Here is an 18,170-nt window from a genome sequence, read left to right as displayed (position 1 = left end):
ATTTTAAAGAGCGTAAATGCTGTGGAATTCATTGAATTTATTACATGTAGAATGTTAAAATGGTTTGAATTATTCACAATATGTGCAAGGGGGAAACATAACAAACAATGTGTGTTAATTATCTCTTGGGAATTTTATGGTGAAAGTCTGCTGCTTCCTCTAAATTTGGAAAGAAAATGTAAAACATTTTGGGGACTTGGTTTGGGAGGGGGATTCTAATTGCGGGAAAATTGTAAAACCGTGGGAGTATTGGAATAGTTCCCAGTATTTTCTGAATGTGTGAACTTGGCCAACGTCTCGTTAAGTTAAAAACAATTTTTATGTGAGTGAAATGACGGAATGTGAACTCTATTCCCAACATGATTTGAATTTTGTGAATCTTATGAAGTAATAGTTTGAAATGGTTGGTAAATCAAGGAAGCTCGAGAATGTCAGAAATGACGGCCAAACAGAAATAAAATTTGTGGTGCCACTTTTACATTTGCCTCCTGTTAGCATTCATTCAAAGTTAACTATCATGCACCATAAGCTAAACTAGTTTTTAAATGCCAAGGGGTAAATCATGGCAACACTAATGACTTGCCATATGAGTAGGATTTGCTCAAGGCCCTGATAGCGTAATGTCATTCTGCTCATCCAGATGTCCATGTTGTACATGTGAGCTAATAAATTTAGTACTGTAATTTAATAAAAAAAGTTTTTACATCAGGTACACTAGAGTCCAATGAATCTCAATACAATAATTGGATAAAACAATTAATTAAAATATAATTATGTTTTTAACTCTTAGCAGGATATTTTATTTATTGTTCGTCAACTTTTATGCATACCGAGGTTTTGATGTGGATGCACCCGAAGGAGGCTGACTGCCATCTAGTGGCCAACAGTAATCTTGATTGAATACATCCATCCATCCATTTTCCGAAGCACTTTGTCCCCACGGGGGTCGCAGGCGTGCTGGAGCCTATCCCAGCCGTCATCGGGCAGTAGGGGGACACCCTGAACCAGTTGCATGTTTTTGGGATGTGGGAGGAAACCGGAGTGCCCGGAGAAAACCCACAAGGACACGGGGAGAACATGCAAACTCCACACAGGGAGGGCCGGAGGTGGAATAGAACCTGCACCCTCCTATCTGTGAGACGGACGTGCTACCCAGTGCGCCACCGAGCCGCCCTGATTGAACACAAACTCCACTAAAAAAAGGTTCTTTTTTATTTAAACATTTATTTCATTATGTACAATCAAAGTATCCAGTGGTACCAGTATCAGTCGCATTGCTTTTGAAGAAAAATTCTAATAAATAAAAGAAAACAACTTTAATACCTTTCATATTTCCAATCTGAGAAGAGACCAAGTGCTGTGTGAATTATTTGTGATTGTGTATTTGTGATGTTATTGAACAATAATAACATACAATAATGATAATCCTCATCTGGAAAATCACTATGAAATTTCAACTGAGATCAGATGACCTAATGCATGGATTGATTTTGCAACCTATCATACAGTATCATAAATGTGGGTGCAGATAAAGGATGGCACCTGAGTCCTCCAGTCTTTTTAAGGCTTCAGCTTCAAGACCGAGGTCATGGTAAGAGTTCTACAAAAGAGACAGAAATAGGATTAAACTGGTGCTATGTGTATCACTTTACGGTCCAGCAGCACCTACCTTCATTAGTTTCATAGTATCATAGCCATAGTAATGAACTGGGTGCTTGGTGTTCCTTGAGTTTGGATACCCAAAACCAGCTAGGTGGACCACATCACAGTAGTTGAGAGCAACAAAGACAGCAAGGATTCCCGTCGTGGGATGAACTGGCTTCTGGGGGAGAAATGTACATTGTTTTGTTTGAAACTCAAATGGAAATCAATCCATGGAAAAACTGCTGTCCAGATGAATTTCTTGGTGCATGGAATAGAAATGTATGTACTGTGCAGGAATATGCAAAATCATCTCTCATCCCATTCAGTTTGCTGTTTATGTACTACTCGCTGAGCCACTAGATGGCAATATAAGTCAACAGAAGTGAGGTGGTGCAGATACCTCCACATTTGGAAACGTTTTCTATAAAAGCTGAAGTCTGAATAGGAAAACTTGATGTTTATATCATGGGCAGACACCATGATTTTGGGTAATTCTTCAGTTTCTCCACATTTTCCCATAAAAATCGGTAACGTTTAGCACGTCCGCCTCACAGTTAGGAGGGTGCGGGTTCGATTCCAGCTCTGGCCCTCCCTGTGTGGAGTTTGCATGTTCTCCCCGTGTCTGCGGGGGTTTGCTCCGGGCACTCCGGTTTCCTCCCACATCCCAAAAACATGCTTGGTAGGCCGATTGAGCACTCCAAATTCGCCTTAGGCGTGAGTGCGGATGGTTGTTCGTCTCTGTGTGCCCTGCGATTGGCTGGCAACCTGTTCAGGGTGTTGTCCCCCGCCTACTGCCCGATGATGGCTGGGTTAGGCTCCAGCACGCCCGCGACCTCCGTGGGGACAAAGCGGTACAGAAAATGGATAGATGGATGTATTTTTTTAATTTTGCCAATTTCACTTGACATTAATTGTACTATCAGTCACAAAAACCTATTTGTACAGTGAGTGAGTGAGTGAGTGAGTGAGTGAGTGAGTGAGTGAGTGAGTGAGTGAGTGAGTGAGTGAGTGAGTGAGTGAGTGAGTGAGTGAGTGAGTGAGTGAGTGAGTGAGTGAGTGAGTGAGTGAGTGAGTGAGTGCACTTTGTCCACAGTTTATCAGAAACGTGATATTTTTTAGCTTGGCTGAAATGTCAAGAATATAACAGTGCAACTTATCACCCAAGATGAATTCACAATAAATGTCAGGAGAGCAAACATGCAATCTAATCTCAAAGTCCAATGTAAACAACAGCCGGGCCTAGAAAGATACCGGTGTAAGGATGCCTTAGCAACAGTTTCATTACGAATGTCTTTAAAAAAATGCTACGAAGTTTTGATGAAGGGTATCAGTGATGCCAGTAAGAACAGATATTAAATATTTTATGATTGCAACAGTTTCACCCTGAAATGGATCATTTCCATTTGAAATGCATTTATTCAATTTTATTAACTTCTTCTATAATAGAAGGCACAATTTTATTTTTTTTCAAGCTTAATAAAATGGTCTAAAAATGTCTGCAGCAAGGTTTCAGTTATGTTCATTTATTGGTTATATATGTAGAAAAACACATTTACTAAAGGATTGTTGCACATTCTTTTATTAACTTTAATCATCTACTTTTGATTTCTTTACTTTGCTTTTCTAATGTTTGGAATCCTTTAGTTTGTTAATCCTTTTAAATGCTGTATTTATAATGGAAAACAAAGTGGTGGTGAAGGTCCTTTGTATGAAGCCATACTGATTACAAATGAACAACAAGCTGATAAAAGTTGTAATTGATCTCTCGTTGAATTTTAAAAGGCCACCGAAGCAAAGAACCTCATGTTACAAATACTAGTTGTGGACTTTCATGGTACTATGGGATAAAACTAACCCAAGAGTAATGGGTTCAGACATGTTTGTTGTGTAGTCTTTTATGAGCATCCCCAAAGGACAGCATCTTAATGATTATCTGTGCTCACAAATGAGAATTACTTCCACATGGGCTGGCTGGAGAGCAAAATCCTCTCTTTTCTTTTTCGATCATATCTGGTTTGCCATTTGGACTGTGCAAATCTAATATGCATATCCGAGCCCACGATGACCCACTTCAGACATCCTCCAGCTTTGACTTGACATTAACTCAAACCAAACCTACAGGTTTTTAATGTCTACAGACATGTGGAGTATATTGTGAATGTATGAATGTATTAGCCTCTCTCTAATGAATTGAATCCAATAAGTCTAAAGCCATATCATGTTTGCTTAATCAGAACAAGGTAATCAGACCAAAAAGTTGGCCATGCAGTCATGAACTTATCTTCTTTTTTTGTTTTGTTGTTGTCCTTGCCAAGCAAGTAGATTATCATGGAAGCCCAGCTAGGAGGGGAATGTGCATTTTAGCTTGTAACATTTGCAACATGTGTATGAAGACAACCACACAGACTGTGGAAGAAAAAGCTGAGCCAAGAAATTCATCTGGACAGCAGTTTTAGCAAACCGGTTGGATTTGAATAGGTGACGAAGTGACCGTTTTTAAAGATAACTAAAAGGATAATCCTCTTATACTCATGTCATGGACTAACATGCTATAATATACTGTATCAATAAGCAGTAATGTTTTTTTTTTGTGTTCATTCAGATTATTATGACATAGCTGACATTCTGTGTGTATAAGTCTCATAGGGCCGTTGCCAGAGATTTGTGTAGTTTGGACACAGGCCTGAGGAACCTTGGTGAGTGGGCTGCACACTGTCACTGCACATGCCTGTGTTTTGGGAGAGGGGTGTGAACACACACTGTGAGGATCATGTGGCTTTGTACAAGGGCTGGCAATGCAGATGATGAAGAGGGAGCGGCGGTGGACGGTACACACGAATGTGGATTTTCGCTAAAGTGGTCATTTATTTGGCAGGGAAGGATGGCGGTTAAAACTGATGGATGCAGTTCAATACCTTAAGGCTGGAAATGTGGAAGGAATAAATCATTTCATACGAGCACCAGTGAGTCTGTTCTTATTCAACTCTGTGGTTTCCCTTGTGGTGCAAGCTTGTTTGGTCAGGTGGTGCTAAAGGATGGGTATTTGACTACTGGTAAATGTCCTTGATGGGTAAGGAGGAAATGCCATTGAGCAAAGAAGGTGTGCTTAAAGATGTTGTACCTTATATCGTAATTTACACTACAAACTAGTTAAAACCAATGTTGTAGAAAACAAAGACTGAACATAGACTGGGGGCCATATTGTAAGCAAGCTCGCCGCAATTCAATGCAATGCAAGGCAATCGAAATAGGTTCCAATTATTAAGACTTAACTTTTTTTTTTTCTTTTACCAATGCTGCCAGAAGAGGACAGGGCCCGTTTCAAACAATTCAAACAAGACTAATCTGAATCTGCAGCAAAACAGTACAGCTTCATAAACACCCACTTCTTCTGATCTGCCCCTAATGTCTTTCCTTCCTTCCTTCCTTGGCCCACACCCCGCACGACTCCACAAAGTTTTGCGCTAATTTGTTGAGTTACATTTTGTGTAATCCTTGAAGGCTGAAAAGAGTCAACACCCCAAGGTTAACCGCTTACAGGCGCAAGTTGTGTCTTAATTTGCATCCCTCCGGATTGGTGCTGGTCCCCCTTAACACCATTTTCCCCTTCTGGAATGCTCTATAAAATTTGTGCAGATGGTGCAGATCTCCTGTGGGCCAAGTCTGATGATTACTGCCTTCCTAGTGCTTGTGGCTCATATACACTATCCAGACTAGCGCCTGACCGACATGACTTTTTTTTTTAGGCCAATGTTGATATTTCAAAGAAAAGAAAAGATTATTGATTCATCGGACGATTACTTTTAAAAACACATACTGAATATATATTAAAAAAAAAATCCTAAAGGATAACCAGGTTACATTCTTTGAAGCAAAAAAAACTTGGGCTTCACCATACAAAAAACCGCTCAAGAGATTGAGGAGGTCATTTGGGGGGAAAGTGCTTCAAAGTCCAGCCTCATAAGCCAAATAGAGCAGAGGTTCCAAGTTTTCAAGTGAAAACAGATCAATGACTCACTGCAAAAAAACAAAAACTGCGTCATGTTTTCTTGTTGTCACCATGAATACTGCTTCAAAGTTTCCTATGTGCTTTTTTATTTTTTTATTTCTTGGATTGTCAAATTACTGCGCAACAACAACCAGCTTTTGGGAGTGTTGTAGGTTGTCCCTTTTGGTTGAAATGCAAACCGTATTTTGGATTTCTATGACAAGCAAATTACTTCTCAGCCATTCATTGCTGTAATCTTGATAATGGGAAGGTTTATCTTTCATCGTAATGTGAAGATCTTTCTCATAATTTGTTGTAATTGGATCCCCCCCCACAAATGACTACTGACCGAGGAACACTTGAACTCAGAGGACGGTTTATCACCCAAGTACCCTTGACCGCTCAGCGGATGCTCAAGCCAGCCTTGTTAACATTCGAGTGGGAGACGTAAGTGGGAACAAACAACACCAATGATTCCCAGCAGGAGAACTTGCGGCTAAGACTGCCGACTGGTCACAGTTAATTGCTACCATCGTTTCGCTTTGCCAAGCTGCCTTACAGATTGATGATTTTCAAAACTGAAAAGTCGAGCCTCACCTGTTTACTCTTGGGGTTCAGGGGGATTTGTAACAACTTCTCTGCTGTCTGGTGCAAAAAGTGCGGGTCCAGCACTCGGATTTGACCGACATCACCCAACCAGATTTGGGGAGGGGGTTTCCAAAAGCCTTTCCTGACCTGGAGTGAATGCAGACATAAATAAGTCAAAAGATAAGTCATTTCCAGTATAAAACAAGAGATACAAGGCATCCACTAACTCCCTCATGACTTGAGGCATGGCCATGTGCATAATTAGCAGCTAATGGCCCAGGGCAAGCAGGCTGCAACTACAATGAGAGGCCCGTGACGGAAAAAGCACTTTGTCAATAGCGTATCGGTACTTGTTCCTGACATGGTTGGCTGGCAAGGGTTGGGGAAAGCAGTGTGTGTGTGCCTGCGTGTGTGCATGCAATTGCATAAGCGTGAGAGAGCTCGAGCTTTTTCACACATCGTACCCTCTTTTCGTTGTAGAGTATTTCTTTGAGCCACCGTAGATCTTGTTGTTTAAATGGCACCAAGACCATTAATGTGCCAGGCTCGTTGTTCAAGCCCGGATTATAGGAGGCAGACTCAGGGTAGAAGAACCTCATGGTGGTCTTGTTACCGACGTCGTCCTCGTAGCCCTTCACCGGAGAGTCGTTCAATCTGTAAGAGAAGATTTGGACATATAATAAATTCTCCTTTTTATAATCCCATAAATTTTCATGCTGATTTCCCGCCCATACTTACCCTCACCGAGAAAGGTTCTGTGGTCAACGTTATTTGTACTGTCAGCAGGACATTCCTCCAATTTCTTTCATATGTACGATATTTACTCAAATAGCGGACAGCCGTGGAATTTACTCGATAAGGTTTGAGTGACAAAATTCCAATATTTCTTTCTGTCATGTGCATTGAAAAGGAAAAATCCAAAGTCATGCTTTGCTTGATCAGTTTTCACCTTCTAATGTGGATACATTCAAGGAACACAATTAAATACATTGGAAAATAATGGCTGTGAATTTAAACTACAGTCATGTTTCAGTAGTTGGATTATTAAATGCTGTATATGTACGTTTCTCCACACTAGTTATTTTCATCTAAAAACATATTAGTAGAAATGTGGAAAATTGATGATGATAAGGTGGCCACTCTAACAAAAGGTAACATTATGACAAACTCATTTTTGGGAACTCTTCTCAGGTTGCTACTATTAGAACCTCCTCTCTAATAGACAACCCAGAAAAATTGACGCAAAGAGTGAAATTATATTTGGCGCCTTCAGATAGAAGATTCTCGAATTCCAAACTGCCCAATCCTGCTTCTTTCTGTGTCCTACTAATAAGTCAAGTCAAGTCAAGTTTATTTGTATAGCCCTAAATCACAAGCAGTCTCAAAGGGCTTCACATAGACAATCAATTGACAATAATTCTCAAAGCATCCCCTGATCTTAGCCTCCCAAAAGGGCAAGGAAAAACTCAAAAACCCCTACCAGTCCTACTAATAGTATCAGGCTGACCATCGATAGATAAGTATTCACTTTAGTAAGTGTAAAATTTACAATAGTAAGTTAAAAATCCCAATAGTATTATGAAACCCCTTGACTATTTTTGGTTGCACACAAGTAGGCTTCATAAAAGTTCAAGTTGTGTTTCAATGACACAAGTCCAATGACGTTTGCTCCCAGGCATGCATTGAATTCAGAGCATCAATAACCTACATGTCCCAGGACTGATTAGCTTCAGAGGGAGAGGTTAGGGAGGAGAGCCGGGACACGTTGATGTTGGGGAGAAAAATGCATTGTAACCAGGCCAACAGCTTGGCTGTTTGAAAGAGGCTTAGAGCAACTCAGTGTGTGCATGCATGTGTCTGCTCCAAGCTGTAAAGTCAGATTTGTGCTTTCGTGCCTGGCATGACAAAACGTTATCTTTTCTCACTCTAAGTTTTCCCAAGGTTTTCTGATAGTAGAGATTAAATAAAAGCATAAAACTGAAGTCTTAATGCTGAACATTACAGAATTTTTTTTTATACAATTATCCATTTGTTATTTCTGGATTTTATTTAGTAGTTTTTCTCTTTTTAAACATCCCAACTTTGGGTCTTGAATAGGGCGCCTCACACGGCCTGAGCACCCCCTACATATGTATCTTTAACGTGCGTAGCTTTCCAAAGTAAAGCATATTACCACAATAAATACAATTCATTTATTCTTACCGGATGACCACATCATATTTGTTAATGATGCCTCCGAGGGATGTGTTTTTAATGGCAAAACCGTTGCCTATGACAACACAGGTTCTGCATTCAAGGCTGGAAGAAAGGAAAGGCAAGAGACAATGTTCAGATTTCTGGATGAAATCTAATACAAAACTAAAACCAAGGCACTTAGCCGTGTCACATTTACTTGTCTATATTGGCCGGCATCTGATCATTTGCTATTGCTGCAAGAATTTTCAGGAGCTGCAGTTCTGGGAGGAAAAGGCAAAAGGGAGCAGTTTAAAACATAAGATTGTAAGAAAACCAGTAAATCAAGAAGCAAGCTGCATCAAGAGGATTAAAGGAAGGGTTGAGAAACTACGGCACGTGGGCCATGTACGGTCCAGCGGGAGCGTTTAATCCATTGTGGTATGTAATTCTAAAAACAAATCAAAATGGAGTGTTTGATGAAAAAAAAATGTCTGCTGTTGCATCATATTTTTTCATTTGTATGGCCCCTGGAATTTATAACAACTGAAGTGGCCCCTAAAAGGACAAATGTTCTTTCTCAGTTTCAATCATATAAGACACAAAAATAAAGTGATTCAGTGTAAAAAAAAAAAAAAAGTTACATTTACAAAAACAAAAAGGAAAAAAACAGCAAGCAATATTATCTACTTATACTGCACATACCACTGCCCTTGATGCCATAAGGTAGCGCCAACGTTGACAGACGTTCTCGCCAGAAGAAATCTCCCAGTTTTAGAAAGAGCTGTGTCTGCCTGCTAATGCTGTTGGAGAAACATCAATTATTACACAACAGTCCACCACATGAATCTAATTACAGATTAAAAAAAAAAAAAGAAGGCTATGAATGTGGCAGCAAAGTCATTTTTGTGGCTGTTCAGTGATGAAAAAGCACACAATAGACAATGTAAACTATACAGCCAGTAAACACATCCAAGTGATGTGGAGAACTCCTTGTGCTTGGCTTAGGGAATTCATTAACTTGCCAATGTGCTTCTGGTATCTATTAAAAAGGTGAAACACACTCATTATCAGCAGAGCAGACGGACAATTTGAATTGTTATGACCCTCATTAAAATACTCTGTTGGCACGCTTTGGCAGAGCAAAGGGAAAGCGAAAACAACGTTCACAGAGCTTCTGAGGCAAGACAAATGCAGCAGATTGTATTTTGCATCAAACATTTTTATGTGTTCGTCCGCTTTGGACTCAAACTGTTTATAAATGTATCTTGACATACATTTACTCGCATCATATGTCAGCTAGCTCACCATAGGACATGGAGATATACGTTAGGGTTTAATTATACAAAAGATCACTGGAATTACCTGGAAGACCACTCAGGGACTGGAATGGCTGAACAAGTAAACTTTGTGCACTCATTGTTTTTCCTCATACAGATTAGGGTTTTAAAAGGTCAACATGTAGAAGTGGAGAATTAAGAGCTGAGGGGAAGTAAATAAACTGGTCCTGATAAGTTTTGTGATCGACCACAGATGGAAACTATAACAATATTGGGAAAGGGATCAGTAATAAACACTCTGCAGACACTTCACTTCAGGAGCTACATCTGTTCAGTATAATGACATCCAACAAAAGAGAAGTATCACAAAGAATTCATGCCTAGTGGTGCTTTGAGATACAAGTTTAAGTCATTCCGTGACCACACTCATAACTCAAAACACTCCTATTTCAAATCTTTCCCCCTTAAAATAGATGGAAATACCTCTGTTCCAGCCCACCCCGTTAAAATGTATTTTGTATGGAAAGTTTGATAAGAGGGCACTGCACTCTATAATATTGTACTATTATAAACGTAGTATAATAGTATAATTAATTTGGAATTAAAAGCCTTAAACGGATACCTGTGCATTATGATTTAATGCTGCAATCTTATTCAGTGTGCTGCTCCTCCTGGTGTGCCCACATTGGCCACTAGCGGGCAGAACTGCATAACACACTCCTAAAGAATAGATTTCTTTGACTAATACGCACAAAGTTTCTATAAAATGATTCATTCTTGTAGAGGATAAAGAATATATGTTTTTGAATAATGATCATAAAATAATGTAATATGTAATGCAATATAAAATAATTGTCTGTCTACTTTGCCGTTTAAATATCCGTTGCATAAAGCAACCGTCAATGCAGTTAGTATGTCAATGGTATTTTCCATTATATGATGGATGTTAGTGTTCCTAAGGCAATGTAATTTGGCTGTTTTAAAAACAATGAGTGAGTTTTCATAGTTTGACAGTAAACTTCAACTGGGAGTGTCATTAAACAGCTTGAAACCTCTTCGTTGATGAAATCTTCACTATTTTCCAAACTGCTGCTCTTTGTTAACTGAGCTGAACTGATCCCAGCTTACTCATACTATAAAGTTGAGATATGGCATTTGTCAAGTAAGTCAAAGGTAAAATATCCTAATAACCTTCTTATCAAGTTTAAGAACAATATGATAAGAACAATATGATGGATGAAACATCTTTATACAACACAGCCTAGGAACCACTCTGATAATAAGTTATAGACACACAAAGCAGACATGCCATGACGCACTTAAAGTTGAGGCTCTGCCACTTTTTCTGCATCAGCCAGCCACCACACAGAGACTTGCTAATGTTGACAGACTTGATGGTGCCGGTAAAGCTGTGAAAAGACAGACGCACAGACAATCACCACCACTGGCATGAAACGGAAAACTGCTGCTGAATACAAAAAAAAGGGAAAAAAAACTTTAGCTCCAGACAAAAACGGCCTCAAAAAAGTTTGTATGAGGGTCTGATTGACCAGCAGCTAGGATTAGTGCATGGCTTGGACGACTTTACTCTTGGGGACTCAGCACTTTGCAATCCTTACTTTTAAGTTTTAAAGCAGAGTTGGCATTTTTGGAGGTATGTGACCTCAATACCAGAGCAATGGCAAACGAAATGGTGTTTTTGTGTGTGTGTGTGTGTGTGTGTTTGTGTGTGCGCGCATGTGCTCATGTGTGTATGTGTCTTTACCTCTGAAGTGTGGCATAGGAACAGTAGTAGTATGTGAGAAAGGACATGAAGAAGAGGAGAACTGGTAGAAGCCTAAGGCACCATGCTGGAGTCAAGAAGAAAAAAAGAATAACAATATTAATATTTGATATACTATATATTATAAAGCACAATTGCACACACAGCAAAACATCAAGTTATTCGATCAAATTGAAACATTAAATAAAGTTAACCCAGTTTTTTGTAATACTTCCATTTTTTTTTGGAATACAATGAATATATTTAAGTTTGTTTCAGACTGAAGCTTACGTGCGACCCTAATGAGGACGAGCATCGCAGAAAATGGATGAATAGATATGAATATAAAAAGTATAATGGAAGTTATATAAAAACTAATGATATCAAGCTCTTTAGTATGAGCAATACAATTAATGACGTGAATTTTAACAAGTGTATCCGAATAGAAATGCCGTTATTATACACAAGACAACATTTATTAATTCTCCCCACAGCTTCAAAAGGTGAGTGGTTTTATTTTTCTTTACTTACTTGAGCAACTTGTAACTTGCATGACAGTAGGGAGGAGCGAAAATATAAAAACTGCCTATACAGTTTTACGGTGGTAATACTGCAAGCTTGAAACATAAAGATATTCACTTTGAATCAAGGGATAATAGAAGTTAATTTTGGAACCACCAGCATCAAAGCGCCGAATGGACTGAGCTTGACTTTGGTGGTTGGACTGTACTGCAATTCTCATTTTCATCACTGCCAAAAAGATGCTGCAGACCACAGGAGTTGCATGTGATAATTGTTATCTTGAGCCAGCAGGGCAGTCTCTTTTGCACTCAGCTAACAAGGCAAGCAGGGCGGTCAAAAAAAAAGCTCAAGCAATCACAATCATGTATTTCAAAGTCAAAGTATTGTCAATTTCTTCAAGGCACACAAAGAGATTGAAATTAACGTTTCCCACCGTCCCACGGTGACTAGACAGTACACACACTCAAACAGCACAAAGAGTAAAAACAAACAGACAAGAGCAACAAATAAGTAAGAAGCAAATAACCCAAATAATAAACAATAAATAAATAAATAGACAAATAAGAGCAGCAAAATGGAGCAAGCGCGCTAATAGCAGACAGCCAGATCATAGCGCAAAAGAACAGGACGTCATGTAGCAGAGGGTGGAGGGGGGAGGGAATTCAGGATCCGGACAGCTTGGAGCACGAAGCTGTCCCTGAGTCTGGTGGTGCGGGAGATGTGGTTGAAGACTACATACTTTATTCTTTAGCCAAACACTCTGTGTCTTAAATGTGATATGTTATACAGTTAGCAGTGGATATTTGTAAATATTGTATAGTGAATCTCAATCATAAATTTTATTGCATTAATATTGTTAGTGCAGCATCTTTCATCCCAGCCCAAGACATCTATGTGATATGTGCTTTACCTTTCACCCTTGTGGCAAAAACTACAGAGGCATGAACGTTAGAGTTTCAGGAAGTGATGTGTTAGGCGCCAACGCTGCCAAACATCCTGCCTTGCCACCACATGGCTGACAGCCAAACTGAAGTGACACGCGAGAAGATCAGTTAAGATGAAGCACTGCGTGCAAACATTACCCCACCACTGCAAAACATTTTCTCTTCAAACGATCGTTATTATCGGGGGGTCACCTTACTTTGAGTACAGTGTGGGCAAAATATTGGGACAACTAGCCAATACACCCACAGGAAAATACAAAGTGTCAGAGAAATTCCAATACTGGTGTATATTTCTAGCGCCACACTAACACTTATTTCAATAATCAATTAATCGGTCCATCGCTAACAAAAATAATCAAGATTCAGCTATTGGTTTAGTCTGTGAAAAATGGCAAAAATCTTGACCATCGTTTTATTTATAAGCAATGGTTTTATTTTAATTCACCCAAAACAAGGATAAGGGGAATACTTGTTTGAAATATATACTTGTGTGTCCTGGCACTTTTCTGACACCTCATGTTCAGCCCTTTTGCAGTCATACCAAGTGGGTTCAATGGGATATTCTGTCCATTCCTCCAGAAGTCAAAGAATTTGGAACCTTTTCTGATTCATCCCAAAGTTGTTTGATGGGCTTTGTAAGACAAGTTCTTCCACATTGAACTCCTCCAGCCGTGACACTATAAACCTCAATTTCTGCACTGGAATAAAAAAGGACCTTCCATTATCTGCGCATTGTTCGATAAAGTAATGAAAAGTCAAAATCTACGATTTCATGTTACATCACACAATATTACATCAAGATCAAGGTCAAGCCACAGACACACACATCGAGGAAAAGAGCTTACTTGTTACTACCTTCAGGAACATCTTCACTTTCCCCTTTGCCCTGTCATATCTGCTCATTGCACGATGTGGTTGAGTACGCCAAGAAACATTTCTACGTCAGCACCTCCCTTTGCAGTACTGTCACGCGAGGAGCAGCTTTTCAACCCAGAAACCGACATAACAGAAATTCCAAAGCAAACGTCTTCAAATATGAAAATATATCTTCCTAATCTAAAACAAGTAACGAGTCACGTATGGAGCAGAAAATGGACCCGGAAGTAAACATGACATGATAGTTAAAAGGTACTAGAAGACTTTAGCAATTATAAACTGAAAGCAGGCCTGGATGCAGAAAGAAACTAGACATTCTACCCGAAAGACAACTTGACGCCCTGACAACTTGTCACAGAGTAACCCGAGTTTATGTACTGTAAAACATCAGGCCTATACGACAGAATAATGTTAATACAACAAACCACTCAGAAAGCTTCCAATGTGTCCTGCACAGCTAATCGTCACTTATAAATATACGACGGCCGACTGACAGAGTGCACAGCTGAATAGTTATTACAACAACATTGCAGCAACATAACACTGCTCGTAAATCAAGGAGAGCCAAAGTTGGAGGGGAACTAAGGATAGGAAAGAAGAACATGCACATTTTACATCACCAGAAACTGCAAATTTAATGCAAACTATATGAACTTCCCTTTGACACCTGACATGTCAGCATATAGTAGTTCCCTAAATGTGCAGCAGCAGGTGTTATCTTACTGTTCAGCCACATGTGTGCGTCTCTTTCTGAAGACTGTCTTAGAGAGCGAAAGGACTTGTGTTATCACACCAAAATTGACTTCAGGTTCAACTGACATGAAAGACAATCACATTAAACACCTATTGTAAGCCCTTCCTGAAGATCAACTATGCAACAAAATGGGACCAGTTTGAGGTAGGAAGTTTTTTTTACAGTGCTACATCTGTAGAAAAGACGCTTGGATGAGATTGGACTCAAAGAATTTGAACTTTTAGGACAGATTAATATAGAGAGGTAAAGAAAAAAAGAACAGGCTGTCTCTCAGGTCCAGTATTGTCTGAACTCAAAAATATATAATAATTAAAAAAAATATAATAATGTTGTGATGATAAAATCTTTCAAACAAATGCATCCTTGGCTCAATTGTAAATATTATCATCTTTAGTGCAAAAGAGTGTGGAAAGTCTTTCAAAAGAGTGAAAATACCTTCTTATTCTAATCAATATTATTTATACTAATGGAGCAAAATTTGCTCAGCGGTGACGCCATTAACTGACCAGCAATTAGTTTACCTTTTCTCTCGGTCATTTCCAGTGACGGTCCACTCTGGGTAAACAACTGATCGGCTTCTCGTGCTCTTGCTCTAGTACAGCAATAACAAAGAACAGTTAGTCGTGAAGCACTGCAGTAAAGTAGATCTTAGAGGTTGGGGTATACATGTAGGGAGTGGCAATTGGCATTCAAAGAGTTAAGCAGCTACATGGATCAGTTTTCGAAGGACTTCAACATTACTGAGCATGATGTGAGGCTAGTGGGACCCAGTGGCATCAGATCTACCATTCCCATTTAAGCACTTCCCCTTCAATGATGATAGTCACACACTGGAATGATTAAGGATTCAGGAACTTCCCACCAAGTGACTCTGCCTTAAGGATTTCATGGGAAAAAAAAAAGTTTTAGCCTTGTTTATCTTTGAAAGGGTGGGTAAACTTCCTTCCAAGCTGATTCCCTGTTAAGATGGTATTCTGAGAAAACTGCAGCATCACTCAGACAACGGTACTTCAAACATGTGCACGTTGCACCTTGGCTTTATCGTATTTTGTGAGTGCAGTGACTGCACGTTGCATTTTTGCATTTACTTTGTACCTATAGATTCTGATACTCAGATGATACAAGTTTGAAGGTGACTGCTGCAAACTTGAAAAGACTTGAGAATTACTGTAATTTCTGGACAGCTTGGAGAATGAAGTTCATTGACAGAGATTAAAGAGCTCTGCAAACATACAAAGTCTCAGCTACGACCATAATAAACTTAATGTGCAGGGAACACTAGCAACACACAACTAATAATAAATAAAATGGGACCACTTATTAAAGGGGTAAAGTTGGCAATGCAAGGTGCACGTAAAGCTCCGACATGACCCAGAACAAAAATACTGAAAAGGGTGACACAACAAGATGTCAATAAACATAATAGACAATAAAGCAGACTTTGGTAAACAATAGTCCAGTGTCCTTAAGTGGCCAGAGGAAACCTCTACAAGACACGCAGCAGCTCTATTTCCTTTGTTTGAGCGTGGTTTCAACACGTTTGTGGACATGCCCACAGCATTTGAGAGCAGAGACAACGGCTTGATTTTTTCACAATATTGAAGCATTACGAAACACTGCTTGAATGCACAACTGATTAATTCCATGAATCAGAATGACTCGTATTTGACATTAAAGATTTCAAACGAACAAAAACCCATATGTGAAGGACACGAATACCTTTGCATACTTAAGCTCTGTGAGCCATGGATGACGTACAAATGACAAACCCATTTCAGACATTGCTTGGGGCAAAAAAATAAAAAAAAAATCACAATAAAGAATGACCTTGAACACAAACACATAATCCTTTTTTTTAATCCAGTCAGACGAGCTAAATCGGGATGTAGCAGTTTAACTACACTTAGTGTGAGGACACAGTCTCAAAAAAGCCTTTAATCAAATCCTTTTGCTTCCTAAATGCATTTTCTCATGCGAGTTGTAACCATGTGAACGAAGTGAGTCTCTGCAGGCCCTTTTGGAACAAACATCCCTCTTTTCTTCATTGTGTGTTACAGTGCCCAAAATGGAGGGAATGGAGCTACTATATTTAATCTAATACAGCGCGGTCAGTTACATAAGAATTTCTTCATTTGGGATAGATTTTGCAACTTTCCTGTTGTTCTCCACCCAGACTATATAGAATATAAAATATAAGATAAAACGTAGATAAAATGACCATCTGTTCAGAGTCCGGGTCACGTGAATGCGTCATAAAGATAATCTTACTTACAACACTACAAATTGGTTCACACATTATTTATTCAATAGACGACAAGCATAAATTGTCTGTCTCAGATGAAACATTTTATCGATTCATAATCGATCGTCAACATTTTATTTCTGGTGTCTTTTTTACTTTTTCTTGTTGAGATAAAAATGCACTACAGTATTTGTGCTCCCTAATGAAATTCGCATTCAATTTCATAATAATAATAATAATAATTCATTACATTTGTATAGCGCTTTTCAAAGATCATGCCTTTTCATTTTGATACAATATTTTTGTTTTAAAAAAGACGCTTTGTCATAAGACACTTCATGCCTTTACTTTTTGATACAATATTTTTGTTTAAAAAAAATATATATATTTTGTGTGGTATGACTGAACAAATGATATAATTTTAAAGACAAGTGCACTTTTCTAACTTTCTGGGATACTGCATTAGCGCACCACCCTGAATGGAAATAAACTAAATACGTTATCTAAACTTATACGTTACACAATTCCCTCAAGAGGAGATATTCAATAACGTGTTCAATTTAACAGGACACAACAGCTACATTGAAGTCAGTTGTCTGCACCCAGCAAAATCCAAATCTATAATGTGTGCAGCTCACGTGCAACAAGAGATGCGATTTGTTTGCATGTAGTGAGTGATTCAAACATTATCCATGCACAGAGTTCATCTTTGACTATCAGAGCCAATGCAAATCAATGCCAGTGATTAGTGAATTTGTGATTAACGTGATAACAGCGTCTGCAATAGCTGTCAAATAAAATATTTGACTCTTTAAATCAAAACACGCAAGGCGACAGGTCAGATTGCCGAATACTTCTCCAGTGATTTTTTTTTTCTTAAACAGCTTTACTCACCAATGTGACCGACACCAATATGCAGATTTAATCCGAAGAGAAGAAGCTGAAACCAGTTTTCAGATTCACGCCGCCGCTGTGGGCGACATTATTCCCACCGTGGGAAAGACGCGGCTCCGCAAGCATCACGTTGCGACGCGTAAAAGACGAGCCGACAAGCGGACCACCGGGGAAATAACAGCTGGCCAGATTGGTGCGCAGTCCGCCGCAGGCACGTAGCGGCTCGCGCTCCAAGCGCATCCCCTTTCCTTCCACTCCTCCAGAAGCACCTTCCCAACATCGCCACCGCGCATGCGCAAAAGGACACGCTCATTGACAGCCCAATGGCGCACACCGATTTTTCGCTGCATTGATGTCTTATCGTTTTCTTCATGCACAAATCCAAATCTGGTCATGAGTGCCACAGCACTTGACTTTGGAATTCCCGGCCTATGGTTATTATTGTTACTTTTATTTTTGAGTGCCTGAATTAAGCACACTATCGTGGTAGTCATTTCCACATCT

At 39.3% G+C, this 18,170-nt stretch overlaps 1 protein-coding gene across 5 annotated transcripts; it reads right to left on the bottom strand.

Moving 5' to 3' along the window:
- Nucleotides 1-1,212: 1,212 nt before the first annotated feature.
- st3gal4 (ST3 beta-galactoside alpha-2,3-sialyltransferase 4) lies at nucleotides 1,213-17,827 on the bottom strand. Of its 5 annotated transcripts, XM_085916602.1 has the most exons (11): nucleotides 17,667-17,827; nucleotides 15,052-15,122; nucleotides 11,438-11,522; nucleotides 10,992-11,081; nucleotides 9,098-9,195; nucleotides 8,613-8,676; nucleotides 8,423-8,518; nucleotides 6,685-6,874; nucleotides 6,230-6,367; nucleotides 1,670-1,822; nucleotides 1,213-1,600 (listed from the first exon to the last, which is right to left on the bottom strand). In XM_085916602.1, exons 2-11 carry the CDS (start codon nucleotides 15,065-15,067, stop codon nucleotides 1,511-1,513), a joined length of 1,020 nt encoding a protein of 339 aa, XP_085772728.1. In that variant the 5' UTR covers nucleotides 15,068-15,122; nucleotides 17,667-17,827; the 3' UTR covers nucleotides 1,213-1,510. The 5 variants fall into 5 exon arrangements, with proteins under 5 accessions (XP_085772728.1, XP_085772729.1, XP_085772730.1 ...); XM_085916603.1 differs by lacking the exon at nucleotides 17,667-17,827 and having other exon boundaries at nucleotides 1,670-1,819; nucleotides 15,052-15,127; XM_085916604.1 differs by lacking the exons at nucleotides 15,052-15,122; nucleotides 17,667-17,827 and adding an exon at nucleotides 13,746-13,818.
- Between the last annotated feature and the right edge of the window lie 343 nt (nucleotides 17,828-18,170).

Source organism: Syngnathus leptorhynchus, chromosome 7 (assembly GCF_054491065.1).
Source record: "Syngnathus leptorhynchus isolate UIUO chromosome 7, UIUO_Slep, whole genome shotgun sequence".
NCBI lineage: Eukaryota > Metazoa > Chordata > Actinopteri > Syngnathiformes > Syngnathidae > Syngnathus > Syngnathus leptorhynchus.
This window is presented reverse-complemented; position numbering and strand designations above follow the sequence as displayed.

Excerpts from the sequence above, each read along its gene's own strand:
- st3gal4 (XM_085916604.1), bottom strand. The coding sequence starts at position 13,803 with ATGAGCAGATATGACAGGGCAAAGGGGAAAGTGAAGATGTTCCTGAAG. Across the intron at positions 11,523-13,745 it reads GTTCCTGAAGGTAGTAACAA|CATGGTGCCTTAGGCTTCTA; the intron begins GTAAGCTCTTTT and ends TCTTGACTCCAG. Across the intron at positions 6,875-8,422 it reads AAATATGATGTGGTCATCCG|ATTGAACGACTCTCCGGTGA; the intron begins GTAAGAATAAAT and ends CTTCTCTTACAG.